At 38.2% G+C, this 15,696-nt stretch overlaps 1 protein-coding gene and 1 long non-coding RNA gene across 5 annotated transcripts in view; one reads left to right on the top strand and one right to left on the bottom strand.

The window, feature by feature from the left end:
• The window catches only part of Stac (SH3 and cysteine rich domain), a 131,606-nt gene extending 119,969 nt beyond the window's left edge, over positions 1 to 11,637 (bottom strand). The window contains exon 1 of one of the 4 annotated variants that reach the window (XM_013156509.3): positions 11,215 to 11,635. In XM_013156509.3, the coding sequence (XP_013011963.1) occupies positions 11,215 to 11,325 (111 nt within the window). In that variant the 5' untranslated portion in view covers positions 11,326 to 11,635. Of the gene's footprint in view, positions 1 to 11,214 lie in introns of all 4 variants that reach the window. The other 3 variants (XM_003473473.5, XM_023566567.2, XM_013156510.3) reach the window with 3 other exon arrangements.
• The window catches only part of LOC134478572 (uncharacterized), a 133,792-nt gene continuing 128,976 nt past the window's right edge, over positions 10,881 to 15,696 (top strand). Inside the window, exon 1 of the long non-coding RNA XR_010051315.1 lies at positions 10,881 to 11,179. This is a non-coding gene — a long non-coding RNA (uncharacterized LOC134478572). The remainder of the gene's footprint in view (positions 11,180 to 15,696) is intronic.

Below are 15,696 nucleotides of genomic sequence, written 5' to 3' on the forward strand. Positions count from 1 at the left end.
TTGTTTCCTTTTCCCTTTTTGGTAACAGCCAAAATTGAATATTATCTCAGAGTAGTGTAATTTGCATTTCCCCAATGACTTGTGATGGTGAACATCTTTTTATATATGTTAGCCATTTTAATGACTTTTTGGTGTATTTGCTAATGAATAATAAATGGAATCGAAATGATCCTACTTTGCAAAATTAATATAAAAATAAATTCCCTATGTTTTAGCTATCACCTATAAATATTTGCTGAAATATTTATCATGCTTTCTTCTTTTTTTTTTTTTTTTTTTTTTTTTGCTATACAGTACTAGGGTTTATACCCAGGGCCTTTGGACTGAACTACATATCCAGCTACCTTTAAAATTTTTTTTAAATTTTGAGACAAGGTATTGCTGATTTGTTAAATTGCCCAAGGTGGGCTACAACTGCCTCAGCCTTCCAGGGTGCTAGGATTACACCACCACACCCAGCCTATCACATCTTTAATGTATTAAATTACTGTCAAATAGGGCTGATATGGTGGCACATGCCTTTAACTATTTGCTTATTATTTATCTAGTCTTTTTAAGACAGGGTCTCAGTTCAGGTTGACCTTGACCTCACTTTACCTGCTGGGATTACAGGAGTACACCATCATGCCTGTTTTACATGACTTTAACACCAGCACATGGGAGATTTAGGGAAGACGATTGCCTCAAGTTTGAGGTCAGGTTGGGTTACATAGTGAATTTAAGGCTGGCATGAACTTATGCAGCCTCAAACAAACAAGCAAACAAACAAACAAAGTTACTATCAGATGAATGAGAAGTTTTGTTATGTAACTGCACAGAATTGCAGAGTTGGGTGACTAAAGGTCACTACTGTACAGTATATCTTTCAAAAAGCTAGAAGACAGGATTTTGAATGCTTTGTCATAAATGTTTTAATCAAAATATTATTTTTATTATTTGACAGAAAAACAAAAAGGCAAGTTCAGATGGACAAATAAAACTTAAAAGAACGCATTTATATTATCAATTATCAAAGTTATTATAAAGCTACTGTAATTAAAATACAATAGCAATGCACAAGAATAGTACTAAATGTAAAAATAAAGTTACATGTCATTAAAATACACCAGATGAATGTACAGGAGAGTGTAGTACATATTGCCATTTATTATATAATAAATGTAACTTTCAAATCAATGGAAAAAGAATAAATAATTCAACAAAATACCTATTAATCATTTGGAAATATTAGATCTTTCATACCTCATAATGGAATAAATTAAGATCTAGAGAAAAATAGAGATTAATATTTTTGTGCTCTCTGGGTGGAAAAGACTTTTTCTAAATATAAATGAAAAAAAAAGAACTGTAGCTCAATCCATTTGAGACATTTAACAACACATGAAAAGAAATCTATATGCAAGTATAATAAAACTGAAAAACAAATTGCAATCTGAGAAAATGTTTGCAATGCATAGGATTGTTTTAACATACATGAAGAAATTTTTGAAAATCAGTAAGAAATGAATGAACACTATAAGTATAGGCAAAGGCAGGAATTGGTAATTCACAAAAGTGACAATAAAAACATGAAAAGTAACCTTCTTTAGTAAATAAATGTCATTTAAAACCACAAAATCCAATAGATCTTTCTCCTTTAAATTTTCTGATTTAAGTCAGTGTGATACTACAAGTCAACAGTAAGAGCTAAACAAACCAACTAACGAGTGGGCAAAGACCTTGAATAGACCTCTATTCAAAGAAGATACACTGGGGGAGATGCTCAACATAAGTGACCACTATAGAAATACAGATCAACATTTTACTGAGATACTACCTTGAATTTAGTAAGATAAAAAAAAAAATCTGTTGGCAAAAATAGGAAGAACCTGAAAGTTTTTGCATTACTTGTGGGAAACTAAAATAGTATAATATTGTGGAAAGTGATGTAGCAATTCTCAAAAAATTAAACAGAACTGTCATATAATCCAGAAATTCCAATTCTGTTTATAAAGTCAAAATAAATGAAAGACTTTGAACAGATATTTGTATACTCATTTTCACAGCATTATTCACAATAGCTAAAGGAAGAAGCAATATGAACGCTACCTCCTGACGCAAGAATGCATAAAAAATGTGGTACATGCAGATAATAGAACATTGTTCAAATCTATAAAAGAAGGTAATTCTGACACATAGCACAACAATGATGAATTTTGAGGACATTATGCTGAGTGAAATAAAGTCAGTCACAAAAGGACAAATACATAATTCCAGTACCTAGAGTCATCAAATTTATAAAGAAAGAAATAGAATTGGAGTTGTCAGAGACTAGAAGAAAGAGAGAACATGAAAGTAGTATTGAATGAGTTAATTTCAAGTAGGAATCAAAAGTTCTGGACTTGCGTTGCTGTAAATACGCTTAAGAGAAGTGCACACCTGAAAACTGTTATAGTAAATTTTGTTACACATAATTTACCACATTAAAAAAAATCCCAATTGTTTGGGCTTTGATGACTACTGTGTGGAATAAAATTTGAAGAAGAGAAAGTGAAGCAGAAATAAAATTTTTCTTGGAACTCATAAGCGCAGAGCACATTGGAGGCTCAAACTTATACAATGAAAATTGATCTAGAGTACTTCAAACTGAAAAAGTAACAAATTTTCTTTCTCAGCAAATTATGGCTTGAGGACTAGATGAAGGCAAAAGCTCTAGAATTGGATAAATTAGGAAAATATCCAACACTGTCTATTCTCTACAAATAAAATTTATAGCTTTAATGCAATCCAGACCAAATTGCTCAGTGGTGTTTTTGTGGAAAAGGATTAGTTGATTGTAAAATACACATTGTCTTTGTTACTTTCTTCTCATTGCTGAGACAAAATAGTTGACACTCAAAATAAAGGAAGGAAATGTTTATTTAGCTTACAGTTTTTGAAGGTTCAGTCCATACTCAGCTGGCTCCAAGGCAGGGTGGCATGGCTAAGGGACTACGTGGCGGCTGTGCAGACACCAGAAATAACAAGAGCAAAAGGACAAAAGGGAAAGCATGTCTCCTCCCCTCCCATATACTGTATACCAGCCACCAGTCCCTGAGAGGGTGCAGTACTCATACTGCCAATCCCAGCACTAGGCAATCAACCAATCACAAATGTGCACCCCCCCCATGATTGCATGAGGCTTTATGGAGATATTTAAACCCAAACTCTAAGGCATATAGAAATACAAAGAATCGAAAGTAGCCAAAAATCAGTTTTAACAAAGAGCAAGTCTGCAGGACCTACTCCACAAGACAACAACTTATTAAAACAAAGTCATCACATTTAAGCCATATCTTCACATGTCCAAATCACTTATGGAAAATGTGGTGGTACACTGTCTTCTACTTCACAACATACAAAAAAAAAAATTCTAAATGCCTTGCAGATGTACCCATAAAAGGAAATAATCTTGGAAAATGACCTCAGTGACTTTGAGATAGACAAATATTTTGTAAACAGAACACATAAAGCACACCTATAAGAGGGGAGATTAAAGTGGGCTACATTGAATTTAAAATCTGTGGTAAGCAAAAATAGGTAGGCCTTTTATTTTAGAGTTCAAGATATTTATAATACATCTCTCTTAGTTCTTATGTCCAGAATATATAAAGAATTTCTACAAACAAGTAGGGAAAACAAGATAACCCAGCAGAAAAAACAACGTTTTGAATAATGAAGACTTCAAATGCCAATAAATGTGTAAAAATTTATAAGCTCATTAGTCATTGAGAAAATACAAGTTTAAAACCACCTTTTGATACTAGTCAACACTCTTGAGATAGTTAAAATGAGAAAGACATTACCACGTAGCACAAAGAGAAGATAGAGCTTTGTATCCTGGGTGGTGCTGAAGATCAGCTCTATTATCTCTGTATGCTTGGAGAGCATTCTACTTCTAGTCTACAGCCCCAGAAAGAATCCTTTTATATTCTACAAGATACATGAACTGATGGAGCTACTTGAGAGAGTTGACAGCATCTATTAAAGATGAAGGTATGTATACCCTACAAACTAGCAGTGCCACTCCCAGGTATATGGGCAGCAGAAACATTTGTGGCACAAAAGATGCGTACCAGAATGCTCACAGGAATACTACCCACAGCAGCCAGAAATAGGAAATGATGCAGATGTCCATCATCAATAAAGTGGGCAAATAAATTGTATCCCATTCGTACAATGCAATATTGTACAACAGTAAAAGTGAAAATTACTGATGCTTGCAGGGCACAGGAGAATCTCACTCTGGAATGCCAAGTAGAAGCCAGGCAGAAAAGGGTACATATTACATGATTCCACTGACCAAAGTTCAAAAACAAGCAAAAGTAACTTATGCTGCAGATGTGAGCACAGTGCTTGCTTTGGGATAGTAGTAACTAAAAGGTGGTATGAGGGAAATTTTGGGGTGCCAGTAACTTTGTACTTTGTGATTTATGTGGTAATTACGTACAGATAAAAATTTGCTTTAACAAAATTTGTTAAACTGTTATCTATCATGTGCACTGATGGTATATTTCAATGGAAAGTTTACTAGAAAATAAAATCTGTGACAGAACTTTTTTTCAGGTCACTTTGATAATGAGAATGAAACAATTTAGAAATGTTATAGTCAGGCCTAGTTATACAATTTATCATGAAACTAATGAGAAATATATACAATGTTTTTGCATCAAGATATACATTTAATGTTTTAAAATAAAATCTTGGAAAGAATATTATTGTTAACTCAGAAAGGACTCGCGAAATTGATGTTGTAGAGCAACACTGCGATATTATGCCATCTTTAATATTCATGCTACTGATTACTTAAGAGTGTGTAACACTGAGTGTGTAAAAATTAGGTGGAACAAAAAGCATAACACACACTTATGAATATACTATTCTGATCTTATTTTCAGTGGGCATTTACACAAATAAAGAAATGTGTATGAAAATCAATGCAGCAAAATTTATCTCTGAAAGATTGTGTGATGAATGCACTCTATATTTTTCTAAGTACACTGAATATTTTTTACTTTAAGTAGCATAAAAGTAAATAAAATAGAGATATATTAATCAATGTAAAACCAGTAGCTTCTGACTAATGCTTAAAATTATTGAGTAACATGGGGCTCTCAACAAGTCAATCACCTTTAGCAAAGTAATTCCTATGGATTAAAGTATAAACATGAAATGAGGAAGGCTGTGAGCACAAATCATTCTTTCAAGTATGGTGGATGTAATGGAAAAGTATAGAAAGTCATTAAATTTTGCTTTCTTGAGCATATTAGAATCTTCGGACTCTTGGTCAAAGTTTCTCAAAGTTAGCTATACAAGAAATCACAAAGGAGGCATTAATTTAGAAGGTCTGGCCCATGTCCAGGGTTCCTTAGGCTATCTGAATGCTATCTGAATGCAAAGCCAAGGTTTATTTCATCTTCTCCCCTCAGAAAAAGTTAAATTCATTTTCAGTAATAGCTTCATATACATTTGCCAGCACAATGTAGGTGCTAAATAACTAGTTGCTATTGAGAGATGCTATATTGTAAACCCAAATAATGAGTTTAATCATCCAAGTATTGTAGTCCTCTTTCTAGTTTTGCCTCACAATCCAAAAGGTTATACTTGTAATCCCATTGAGATGTAATTGGAACCCCAGCAAGTTAATTCCAATCTACCACCATCAATGCAAAGCTGGGTGAGAGTAAAAACACCAAAACATATTCCAAGTTAAAGACAGCCAAGAAATCCTAAATCCAATCCATGTGATAACATGCAGACAAAGGCTTTGGTCCTAGGCTTCTCCCAGGATTTATTATCTTGGGAAGAAGGGGGATGGCTCAGGGATGAATGACAGTGAGGATGGTGGGAATTAGGTGAGTATTTTGAGCTGGCTGGCCAGGTGCAAGATTGGCATCTCTGTAAATTGCAGAGATAAAGATATGCAGAAGGTTCAATTTACATAATCCAATTAGGGTACCAGTGGAATTGTTTTGTGGGGCTATCATTTTGGTTTCTGATATGCAAACTCTTGTGCCCTAGGGAGTCATAGTCTCTTATCTTGTATCCAGGTGACATTCCTGGAGCTATTGGCTCTAACATCTCATCTCATCTGGAGTGCTCATATCTGTACATATCTATATTGTACATAGCACCTTGGCTAGCCTTATTTGCATTGCTTAGAGCCAATTGAAGAGAGAAGGAAATATCCTAGCCAGCCTTTACATATCAGTATAAGGAAATGAGTCTCCAAATAATCAAGTCACAGTAATTGTTTTGGATTTAAAGGGAGTCACTGAAGTTGTCTCCCACAATTCAGGGCTTCTTTTGGCTAGATTGGGTGGTCGTCTTCTCCCACACAGTACCTTTCATGGATGAAAGGGCATTTTGGTTCATGGCTCCAAAGAAGCTTACAGCACACTTTCAAATACTAAGTCACATGTTGGTGGGTATGAGAGATGCAAACCAAATGAGATAAAATCTCCCTGAAGTCAACAGCATAACAACAAGTCTAGGAATATTGTGTAATACCATAGTGATGTCAGTTGTAGTTACTAAAGTTATTCCAGTGATGGTATTTGGTGTTAGCTAGTGGTAGCAGTCTTTTGATTTGAAACAAAAAGATAATTAATATAACAGTACTTGAGGTTATGCATGGTTATAGGATATTAAGTATACTACACTTTCTTAGGCCTTACAATTGAAGGTCCTGCCAATTGGATATTTGTATTCCTGTTTTAGAATAAGAAGATATTAGGCAACAACCTCATGGTCACAGAGATGGCTACTGGTTAAAAGAGAGTTTGAATTTTGTCTGTTTAATGTCCAAATCTGTAATCCTTCCACATCATCAAAATGTGACTTTGAGGTCATATAAGCGATGGTAAAAGAAATCAACATTAAAACTTCATGTTGGACCTTAGCAAGCATTGTATGCCTTCAGTTGATCAGTAGGAAAACTCATTGAGATAAGAGATGGTGAAATAGGAAATTTGTTTCGTTCAACGATCTCTGTTCAGCACTTAAAAAAATAGACTATAGTCTTTCTGGAATAGATAGTGGAAAGATAGGGGTGAACTACCTTACTTTCTTTCAAAGTTTTCAACACATATGATGAAAAGAAAAAAATCACAGTTACGTTAAGCTACACCATCATGTGTGCCTAGAGGAATTTGCTCTGAGAAAAACATGCTGGGATATCTAGAGTCTATGACACACACAGTTTTAAGACTGGAATTATGTCAGTAATTTCCAATGTGATTTCAGACTGGTTATTGTTCTTTGCTGGGTTCCAGTTTCAGAGAAAGAAAGACAGGGGGAAAGAAGAGGGAGAAAAATATATTAATCACTGAAAAAGTGATATAATCACTAACATAATAACTGAAATATATGTACTCTCTGTCTGATAAAAGTTGTAAATCTCTTTCTCAAAAAATACACAGATGAGGGGCTGGGGGTTTAGCTCAGCAGCATAAGCACCTGCCTTGCAAGCAGGTCGTGAGTTCGATCCCCGGTACCAATAAAAATGAAAAGGACAAAAAACAAACAAACAAACAAAAAAAAATACACAGATGCATGTACATAGATAGTTTTGTATTCTAGTTTTCTAGTCACAAATTTTCTACGAACATTCATGCACCTCCAAAGAATGGCTACTAGTTAAAAGAGAGATTGAACTTTGTCTGTTTAATGTCTAAATCTGTAATCTTTCCACATCATCAAGCTGATTTGATTTGAAAACACCTGTGATATGTGCTTATGGGATGGATCATAGTCATCTTTACAAAAATAATCTTTGTATTTTATACATGGAACTTGCAATACTCTCAGGTGAAAAAATTTGATGGTCAATATGTTTTAAAATGATCCAATATAGGGGGAAGGGTGGTGGTGATCAAGATGAGGTAATGCATAAATTAGTACAGTATATATTTTCTAGGAATTATAATCACTGAAGTTGGGTGATAGGGCCTATGATGATTGTTTATCTTGCTTTTCTGTTTGTGTTATATTGAAATCCTCCATAATAAAATAAATTCACAGAATTAAAATGATATACAAGTTTAAAAATAATGGAATAGATGATCTCTAATATTTCTAATTTTACTATTCTGATTTAGCATTTCAAAGAATTCACAAAGTAAATGTATTTCTAGAGATGTTTTAGCAGCTCATTTTATGTTCAGTGATACTTTATGTGTTTTTATGGAGTCAGAGAGTATATGAACGTTTTTTATATTTTATGACTTTCTTTGGACCCTTTGCAGTAGAGAGCTTGTGATGGCACCATTTTCCAGATGATCCTGTGATACTCAATTACTTTATACCTTTAGGAGAGTCCCCATGTAAATAGAAGGAAGCTAGGCAAGAATTGGATACTAATCATTTAACATGGTCATAAGGCTCAATTTATTTCCAAGGATTTCTTAAGAAGACGCAGCCAATGCTGCAAATGACTTCCAGTGGTGTGTGAAACCCTTAGGACATCAAGTGAAAATGGGCTGATGCATGCAGAATGGTGTACAAGACGGTTACAGACATGTTGAGAGCTCTTGAGCTACCTGGTTCTAATCATGACTGTGTGACTCACCTAGCTACACAATATTGGGTAAGTTATCTAAACTTTCAGAGACTCTACTTCTATCCATAAAATGGAAATAACAGTCTCCTGCTTTGAAGATTAAACTGATTTCTGACATATAGGTAACATTCAGTATGCTCACTTTTGTTCTCTCAAGTAAATATATCAAAAGATGAAAATGATGTCAAATATAAATTAAAATGCTGTCCATAGTTGCTACTGAATTGTGCACCCATTTTTTCAGTTCACTGATTGCATGTTACTCTTACAAGTTACTGAAACAAGTTTTTAAGAAAAGTAATTTAAGAAGCTTTCCTTGAGGTCTAACGCCCAGAGCGACCTGAATCATGTTTGTTTCATGAGGTATATTTAAAACAAGTTTTATTGATATTTGTAACTGACATCATGATTGTATTACATTTACACAGCAAAGTATGATATTTTACTATACAACAATGACGTGGAATGATTAAATCAATCTACTGAGCACATCCATCACCTCACTTGACATGTCTAATAGGTTTGAAATTTACTTATGCTGAAATTTATAATTATTATTATTTTACAAATAGACTACTTCCCAGGAGAGTGCAATGGAATGATTCCCACTTGCTCACATTTCCCCTACTAGGCTCTCATTTGCAGAAAGGAAAAGTCTCATTAATGCCAGTGAGCTTTAAGATGTGGTTGTCTGAGTAAAGAAGGGAATGCACTTTTTCTGCTTTCACTTTGTGCCACTCTGCCCTCTTACCAGCAGCTTACCCTTACTTTTCCTGAGGAGTATGTGCCCTTTGAAAAATATCATGAATGCTATGGCATGAAAAATTCACATTCAGGTACACTATTTTTATTCAGTTTCCTGGAGTTCAGGGGGTCCATCCACTGTCCTTTCCCACTTACTAAAGATGACTAAACCATGACAGCAAAAATCGTAATGTCTAAAAATGGGGCATGTAGACCACTTTGACAAAAACTGACTTACATAAATTTGAAACCAAAGCGATATAAATTGGCAGATAATTATGGGCATTGCATGAGATTTTTGCTTTGCCAAAGAATTTACATTTGGACATCTATAAATAGCAAACTCATACAGTGTGTTTGAACCGTGCTGGTGTTTATCCAAATGCTAACACACCTACTGCAGAGCAATGGGCCCTATTTAAAAGTTTTAATACCAATTACACTCTTGCGTTTAGCTACATTTAAAGAACTTAAAATAGAATTTAAAACTCTAGGTAATCTTTGAAATGGTCACTATCACATCTAAGACTGATGGTCAGTTTTGGACAATGTGAACCCCTGTAAACTTCTAGATGGAAGAGAGGTAGTGTGCATGTGTGTTATGAGACTGCTTGGAGTGAATCATCTGAGGAGTAACCGATTTCATCTCCTTATCTCAGAAAGGAATAAAAGATAAACATGCTGTGCCGGAATGGAAACTTGATGATGTATTTACTTCTCACAATGATCTTGGAAAGCCGAAGTTTTTGTCATTTCCAACCGAATTTTACAATAGTGGACATCATGCTTATGGTGAGATAGCGAGGAATCAACAGAAAAATAATGGAAATTAAAAAAGCAAGATTTCTGTCTTAGATTGCCATCTTTGATAGTTAACTGTAGGATGTTGGGAAATGTATAGTGACCACCATCAGACCAAGCCACTTGGATTGTGATTTTGATGCTGCTTATTTGCTTGGTGGCTTCTAGAGATAAGTGTCTAGGGCAACCAAGCTGTGTTTTTCATGCCCCATCTAACTTGCCTCTAAACTAGCAAGATCTTTTCCTTTGCCACAAGACAGGGTCTGCCTTATATTGGAAAAATCCCGGGGATACCCACAAGGAAACCTGTACAACGAGCCAGACGAGCTGCACTTATAAAAACCCATAAAGTACAACTCCATCTTAAGATTTTCACTCCCAGCTGAGTTGGCATAGCTCTGTTAGCAGACACATTTTACTTGATCCTCTTCCAAGATTTCCAAACATGTGCCTGGCACCCACACGAGTTTCAGAGGAAGAGTAACAGTGACAGAAGTGCTATGGAGTTGGCTTTGTGTATAGAAGTTAGTGTGACTCTTATAAAGACAAGTATAAGTTTTTAGAATACTAACAAGAGGAACACCAACTTTTTCACGCGTACAGTATCTCTCTCATTTTTACTACTGTTAATATATGCATACATCCTATTAAGCAAAGGGTCTGTGAGACCCTGTTGCTGGCCTGGTGCCCACGCTTTTCTGGAAAAGTATCCTAGGTTATCTCCATTCCTCAGCCATGAGAAGCCACTTATCACCTACAAGCGCTTGGCGGCATAAACAGGTTCCAAGCACCAAACAACCAAGCCTCCTCTGCCTGCCCCTGAAGCCGGAGTCCATGTGAACAGTGTGCGCTCCTAGAGTGGCCGCTTAGCGCCAAGGCTGGGGTCCGCGCGGGAGGGAGACTGGGTCCACGGGACGTGGTCCAGCATCGCTAGTGGGTTCTGCCGGGCGTTCAGGTCTCAAGGGGCTGCTGGCCCCTCGAGAGTCAGCCGAACTAGGGACGCGTCCTAGCCCCCGGGCCAAGCGCCAGACGGAAAGGGAAGAGGTGAACCGAGAGGTGAGTTTGTGTTCCCTCGGGCAAGTGTGCGGTACCTTGGATTCCTGGCTGCTGGTGGATGCAGGAGAGGACGGCTGCTCGGCGCTCGCCGCCTCCTTGGGCAGCCCGTCCACGCCATCCTCTCGGGCGCCGCTCGGGGGGATCATCGCGGCCGCGCGGGAACGCTGCTGGGCTGCGGGAGGGACCGTGAGGCTCGCCTGCCTCCGGCGCGTCCTGCCTACGGTTCAGCTCCGGGTCCCGGGAACTCCCATCCACGCCGGGGCGCCGGTTCGCCTGCCCTCCCCGGCCTCGCCCCTGCCCGGGCCCGGGCCGGTGTCCTGCCCACCTCCCCGCACGTCCGCAGGCGCGGGGAGCGCGCTCGCCGCCCCTCCGCGCCCGCGGCCACCTCGCCTGCGACCGCACAGTCGTGACTGCCACCCACCCGGCCCCAGCGAGCGGCTCGGGCTGAGCGGCTGCAGGAGCGGGGTGAAGCCGGAGGCGGCTCGGGGCGGGGCTCGAGGCCAGGGCGCCGAGTAGTGGGGGCGATGGGAGGGGGCGGGGGCAGCGCTCGGGAGCGCCGCGCCGAGGCTGAGCTCTCACTGTGTCGGTCGGGGTCCGGGTGACTCCTGAGATGGGGCAGTGAAGAGCCAAACCAAACCCCCTTCCCCGGAATGCATAGAAAACCCTCAGTTGGTATGGCTAGGAGGGACCACCTGCACCAACTCCCTCATCCCTCACCCAAGGAATAGACTGAGAGATACGGGGACTGAACTAACCTATTTATAAGGTTCAGTGACAGAGAGCAGGCGTCACAGTGGAGGTTCCCTTCCTCATGGCAATGCCGTTTACCCAATTAGGGTAGATGTAAAGCAGATAGAGAATGCAGTTAGCCTATGGACATTTGCTTCTCATATTTGTGCGTTTATTGCGTTAAGTTCTTTGCACTTTTTACCTCGATTAAATCCTCACAATCATACTATGGGGCTAGGTACTATCACTTTCATTTTACAGGCAAAGGGATTAAGGGTTTTGTGATTTGCTTTAAGTCATCCAGATAGTTCTGAAATTTGGACCCCATTTGGGCTTTAAAATCTATACATTTTGAATTGTGAGGCCTGAAGTCTAGCATCATCTTAGCAGCTGAAGAGCAATCAGGTGTCCGAGGTTGCCAAGTTTAGGTCTGTGCACAGAGGAGCAAACTAGTCTGCCTTATTCCAGCTTTTGGAAACAGTGAGATAGCATCACCAAATAAAGGTACATAAGTGTCTGGATTTATTTGAAGACACAACCTGAGTGCAAAAGGAAATACATCTAGAAACTTAAAAATCTTCCTCTACTCATAAAACTCCCTTAATTTTATAACTGAATTTTGTGAACTTGTAACTGTGGGTGTTTGCTGGATCAGAGTCATGGGTGCGTAATCTGCCCTTACAAGGGGCCCTGTGCTTGCTTTAATGCTCTATTTAAAAAAAAAAAAAATTAACAAGGGACTGCATTTTTATTTTGAATTGAACTCTGCCAGCGATGTATACGGTCCTGCATTCTTGTCAGAATGCCTGTCCTTGGAAAAGAACATGTGACTCCATCCCAGACACCTGCTCAAAGCTTCTGTTCTAAGTAGGTTCTTTTTACAGTATTTGGGATTTGCTCTGAAAGTGCTCTAACTTCATTAGTGACTCTTGCTTGTTAGACCAGGACACAGTCACAAACCTAAATGGTCACTGCTTTTTTTCCTGAAAATACAATTCCTGATTGCTCATAGACACTTAATTCTAACAGCCAAGTCTAGACAGTAGCAAGAGGAACATGCAAGGACAAGAGCAACAGTGTTAACATGCCTTTACCTATTCTGTGCCAGGCTTTGTACCAGAAGCTGATACAGCAGGGGGAAAGATGGATTAAGTTTGTACTGCTGGATCTTGAGTCAGCTGAGAGAGACAGAGATATCTCACACACACACACACACACACACACACACACACACACACACAAATTTAAATAAATTTCCATAAGAAAAACATGGAATTCTAGTATGTCCACGTGTCAAACCCAAGCTACTGAGTACCTTAGGGATGTTTTCAGGAAGTAAAACTACCAGGATCTACTGGAAATTTCAGTCTTAATGAGCAGGCATACTATGGTTTACTATAAAGTGCTTCTCGTTAGACTTGACTTTCAAAAATAATTAAAGATATTATCCAATATTTAAGTAACTGCTTAGCTCTAATTAGTAATTGCATAAGCCAGTAATAATGAAAAAAACATGTGGTGATAGGAACTGAATCCAAGGTCCCACTCTGGCTAAATACATATTCTGTACTTTGAGGCTCAAATTTGTTTTCTTTTTGGGTAGGGTCTCACTGCATTGTCCAGGCTGGCCTTGAAATCTTGAAATCAAGTGACCCTCCTGCCCTAGCCTCTTGAATAGCTTGCACTGCAGATCTGCACCACCCCAACTGATGCAAAATTTTAAAGAAGCTAGTATTTCTTCCTTTATCCTCTGACAATATCTCAGTAACAGAAATCTTCAACCTAATAAATAATAGATATCTATACTAAACAACTGTGGACTTCTCTGTGGTTTCACAAACTAAACAAACTTTTTGTTTATGGATTTTTTTTTTTTTTTTTTTTTTTTTTTTTTTTTTTTTTGGTAAGGGGGATTGAACTCACGACCTCATGGTTGCCAGGCAGGTGCTTATGCCACTGAGCTAAATCCTCAGTCCTGTTTATGGATTTCTTTCAAATAAACCTCTTTCTATTCCATTTTTTTAAAAACCTAGATAACTTCTTTTGTCCTTCAAGACACATCTGCAGGCATTTATTACTCTTGGAATTTCCATCTTTAACCCATTTATCTTATTTAGGTTTCCAAATGAACGTCATGTTGCCATGGTATCCTTCCCTAAGTAATCAGTGACGAAACTGCATGTCCTTTGTTGGGTTGGAACTTTGCTAGGGGAGAGACAGCATTATGTTCTTCTTGTTTCTTCACACCCTGGCCCCAGTGTTTGTTAGCAAGATGGTGAAAAGAGGCTGTCCTTATAGCTCTGAATTCTAAGATGATCTAGTCATTAGTTATTCCAAATGTCCACTACATACTGAATAGAAAAAGACCCTACATGTTTCTAGAAAAAAAAAGTGACATTTAAAATCAAACAAGTTGTGCAGTACTAGAGATTCTTGTCTATACTGACTTAAAAGAGAATCTTACACTGAGAGTCATGGCTCTTTGTGTATGTGGGATTTACTGACCTGGATGGATGTAGCTGATATTTGGGAGTATTTGTGGAGGTGGACAGAAAGCTGCTTTGTCTGAGTTGGAAGAACTGTGTTTGAAATCCAGGTCAGAGCCACTGCTACTATTGAACCTAAATGGTCATGTTCATTTCCAAGTTCTGGAGTTATGAGAATACTGTCATTTGTCACAAAGCCAGCCTTGAACCTGTTGTTGAAGGAACATGGATAGACTCATGATAATTCCCAGAGAGCAGTGGAGAGGACTGATTATCTCCTCGAAATGGTGGTTAGGGAATGATAGATCCACAAAGTGATTCTTAGGGACACCTGATAAAGTACTGATAATGCTTGACCAAAGTATGCCTTCTGATGGCTGTGTGTGAGATACCCCCTTACACTACCAGGATTATTGGGCTGAGAAGCCTGTTAGCCCTGTTTTAGAAGCTGCGATGTCATTTTAGCTGTGACTATCAAGATAACCTCATTCCCACTACAGGCTGGTAAAGCTTAGAAAAAGAGGTTACAATCTACGTTTCAACTCTAGCAGGACCCTGTGATTTCTGTGCTTTCCCTTTGTTGCCTCTTTCATTCTGGCTGCTGGACAAATATGAAGCCAACAGAAATGTGTGGCATACAGAAATTTATCTTAACAAGCTTGAGCTGGAAGCTCTTGCTCTTGGTCCATTTACTTATTAGTTTGTAAACAAGGCAGAGATCCTCTTGATCACATGCAACTGCCTTTTGCAGTGAACACTGCTGAGCATTGGTGTGTAATGCTTCAGTCTTCTCCCACTGCTCTGCATCAGTTTGTATGTAGACACTGGATTTTCAGTCTATGTATTGACTTCTTCCAGAGCCATTTGGTAAGACAATGTTAGTAAGATACTTACATGCTTCTTGTACTAGCAAAGAGGAGGAAAAAAGCAAGAAAAAGGAACATGGATACAGTGGGGAACTGACAAGGATAAATGAGAGAGAGTCAAGGAAGGATGGGTTCTTAGTGTCTAATGAGTCACAATGATCATGGATATTGAGATACATAAGGTTTGGAGTTTGGCAATTAGAGTATAATAATAACAGCATCCATGCACTGGTCTTGCAAAGACTTTCTTTATATGCTACTTTATTTAATTCCTACAGAATCTTAACAAGATAAAGAAAATTAGGCTCTACATGAGAGTTTCTACAAGGACTTGAACTGCTGTATATTCTGCTTCTGGACCAGTTTTTGGCCATTGTACTCTGTTGTCACTGAAACAAAACAGGGTTGAGATCTGCTGAAAAGATAGAGGGTTTTA

Source organism: Cavia porcellus, unplaced genomic scaffold (genome assembly GCF_034190915.1).
Source record: "Cavia porcellus strain 051 isolate PalLab524CR breed Dunkin Hartley unplaced genomic scaffold, mCavPor4.1 scaffold_13, whole genome shotgun sequence".
Lineage (NCBI taxonomy): Eukaryota > Metazoa > Chordata > Mammalia > Rodentia > Caviidae > Cavia > Cavia porcellus.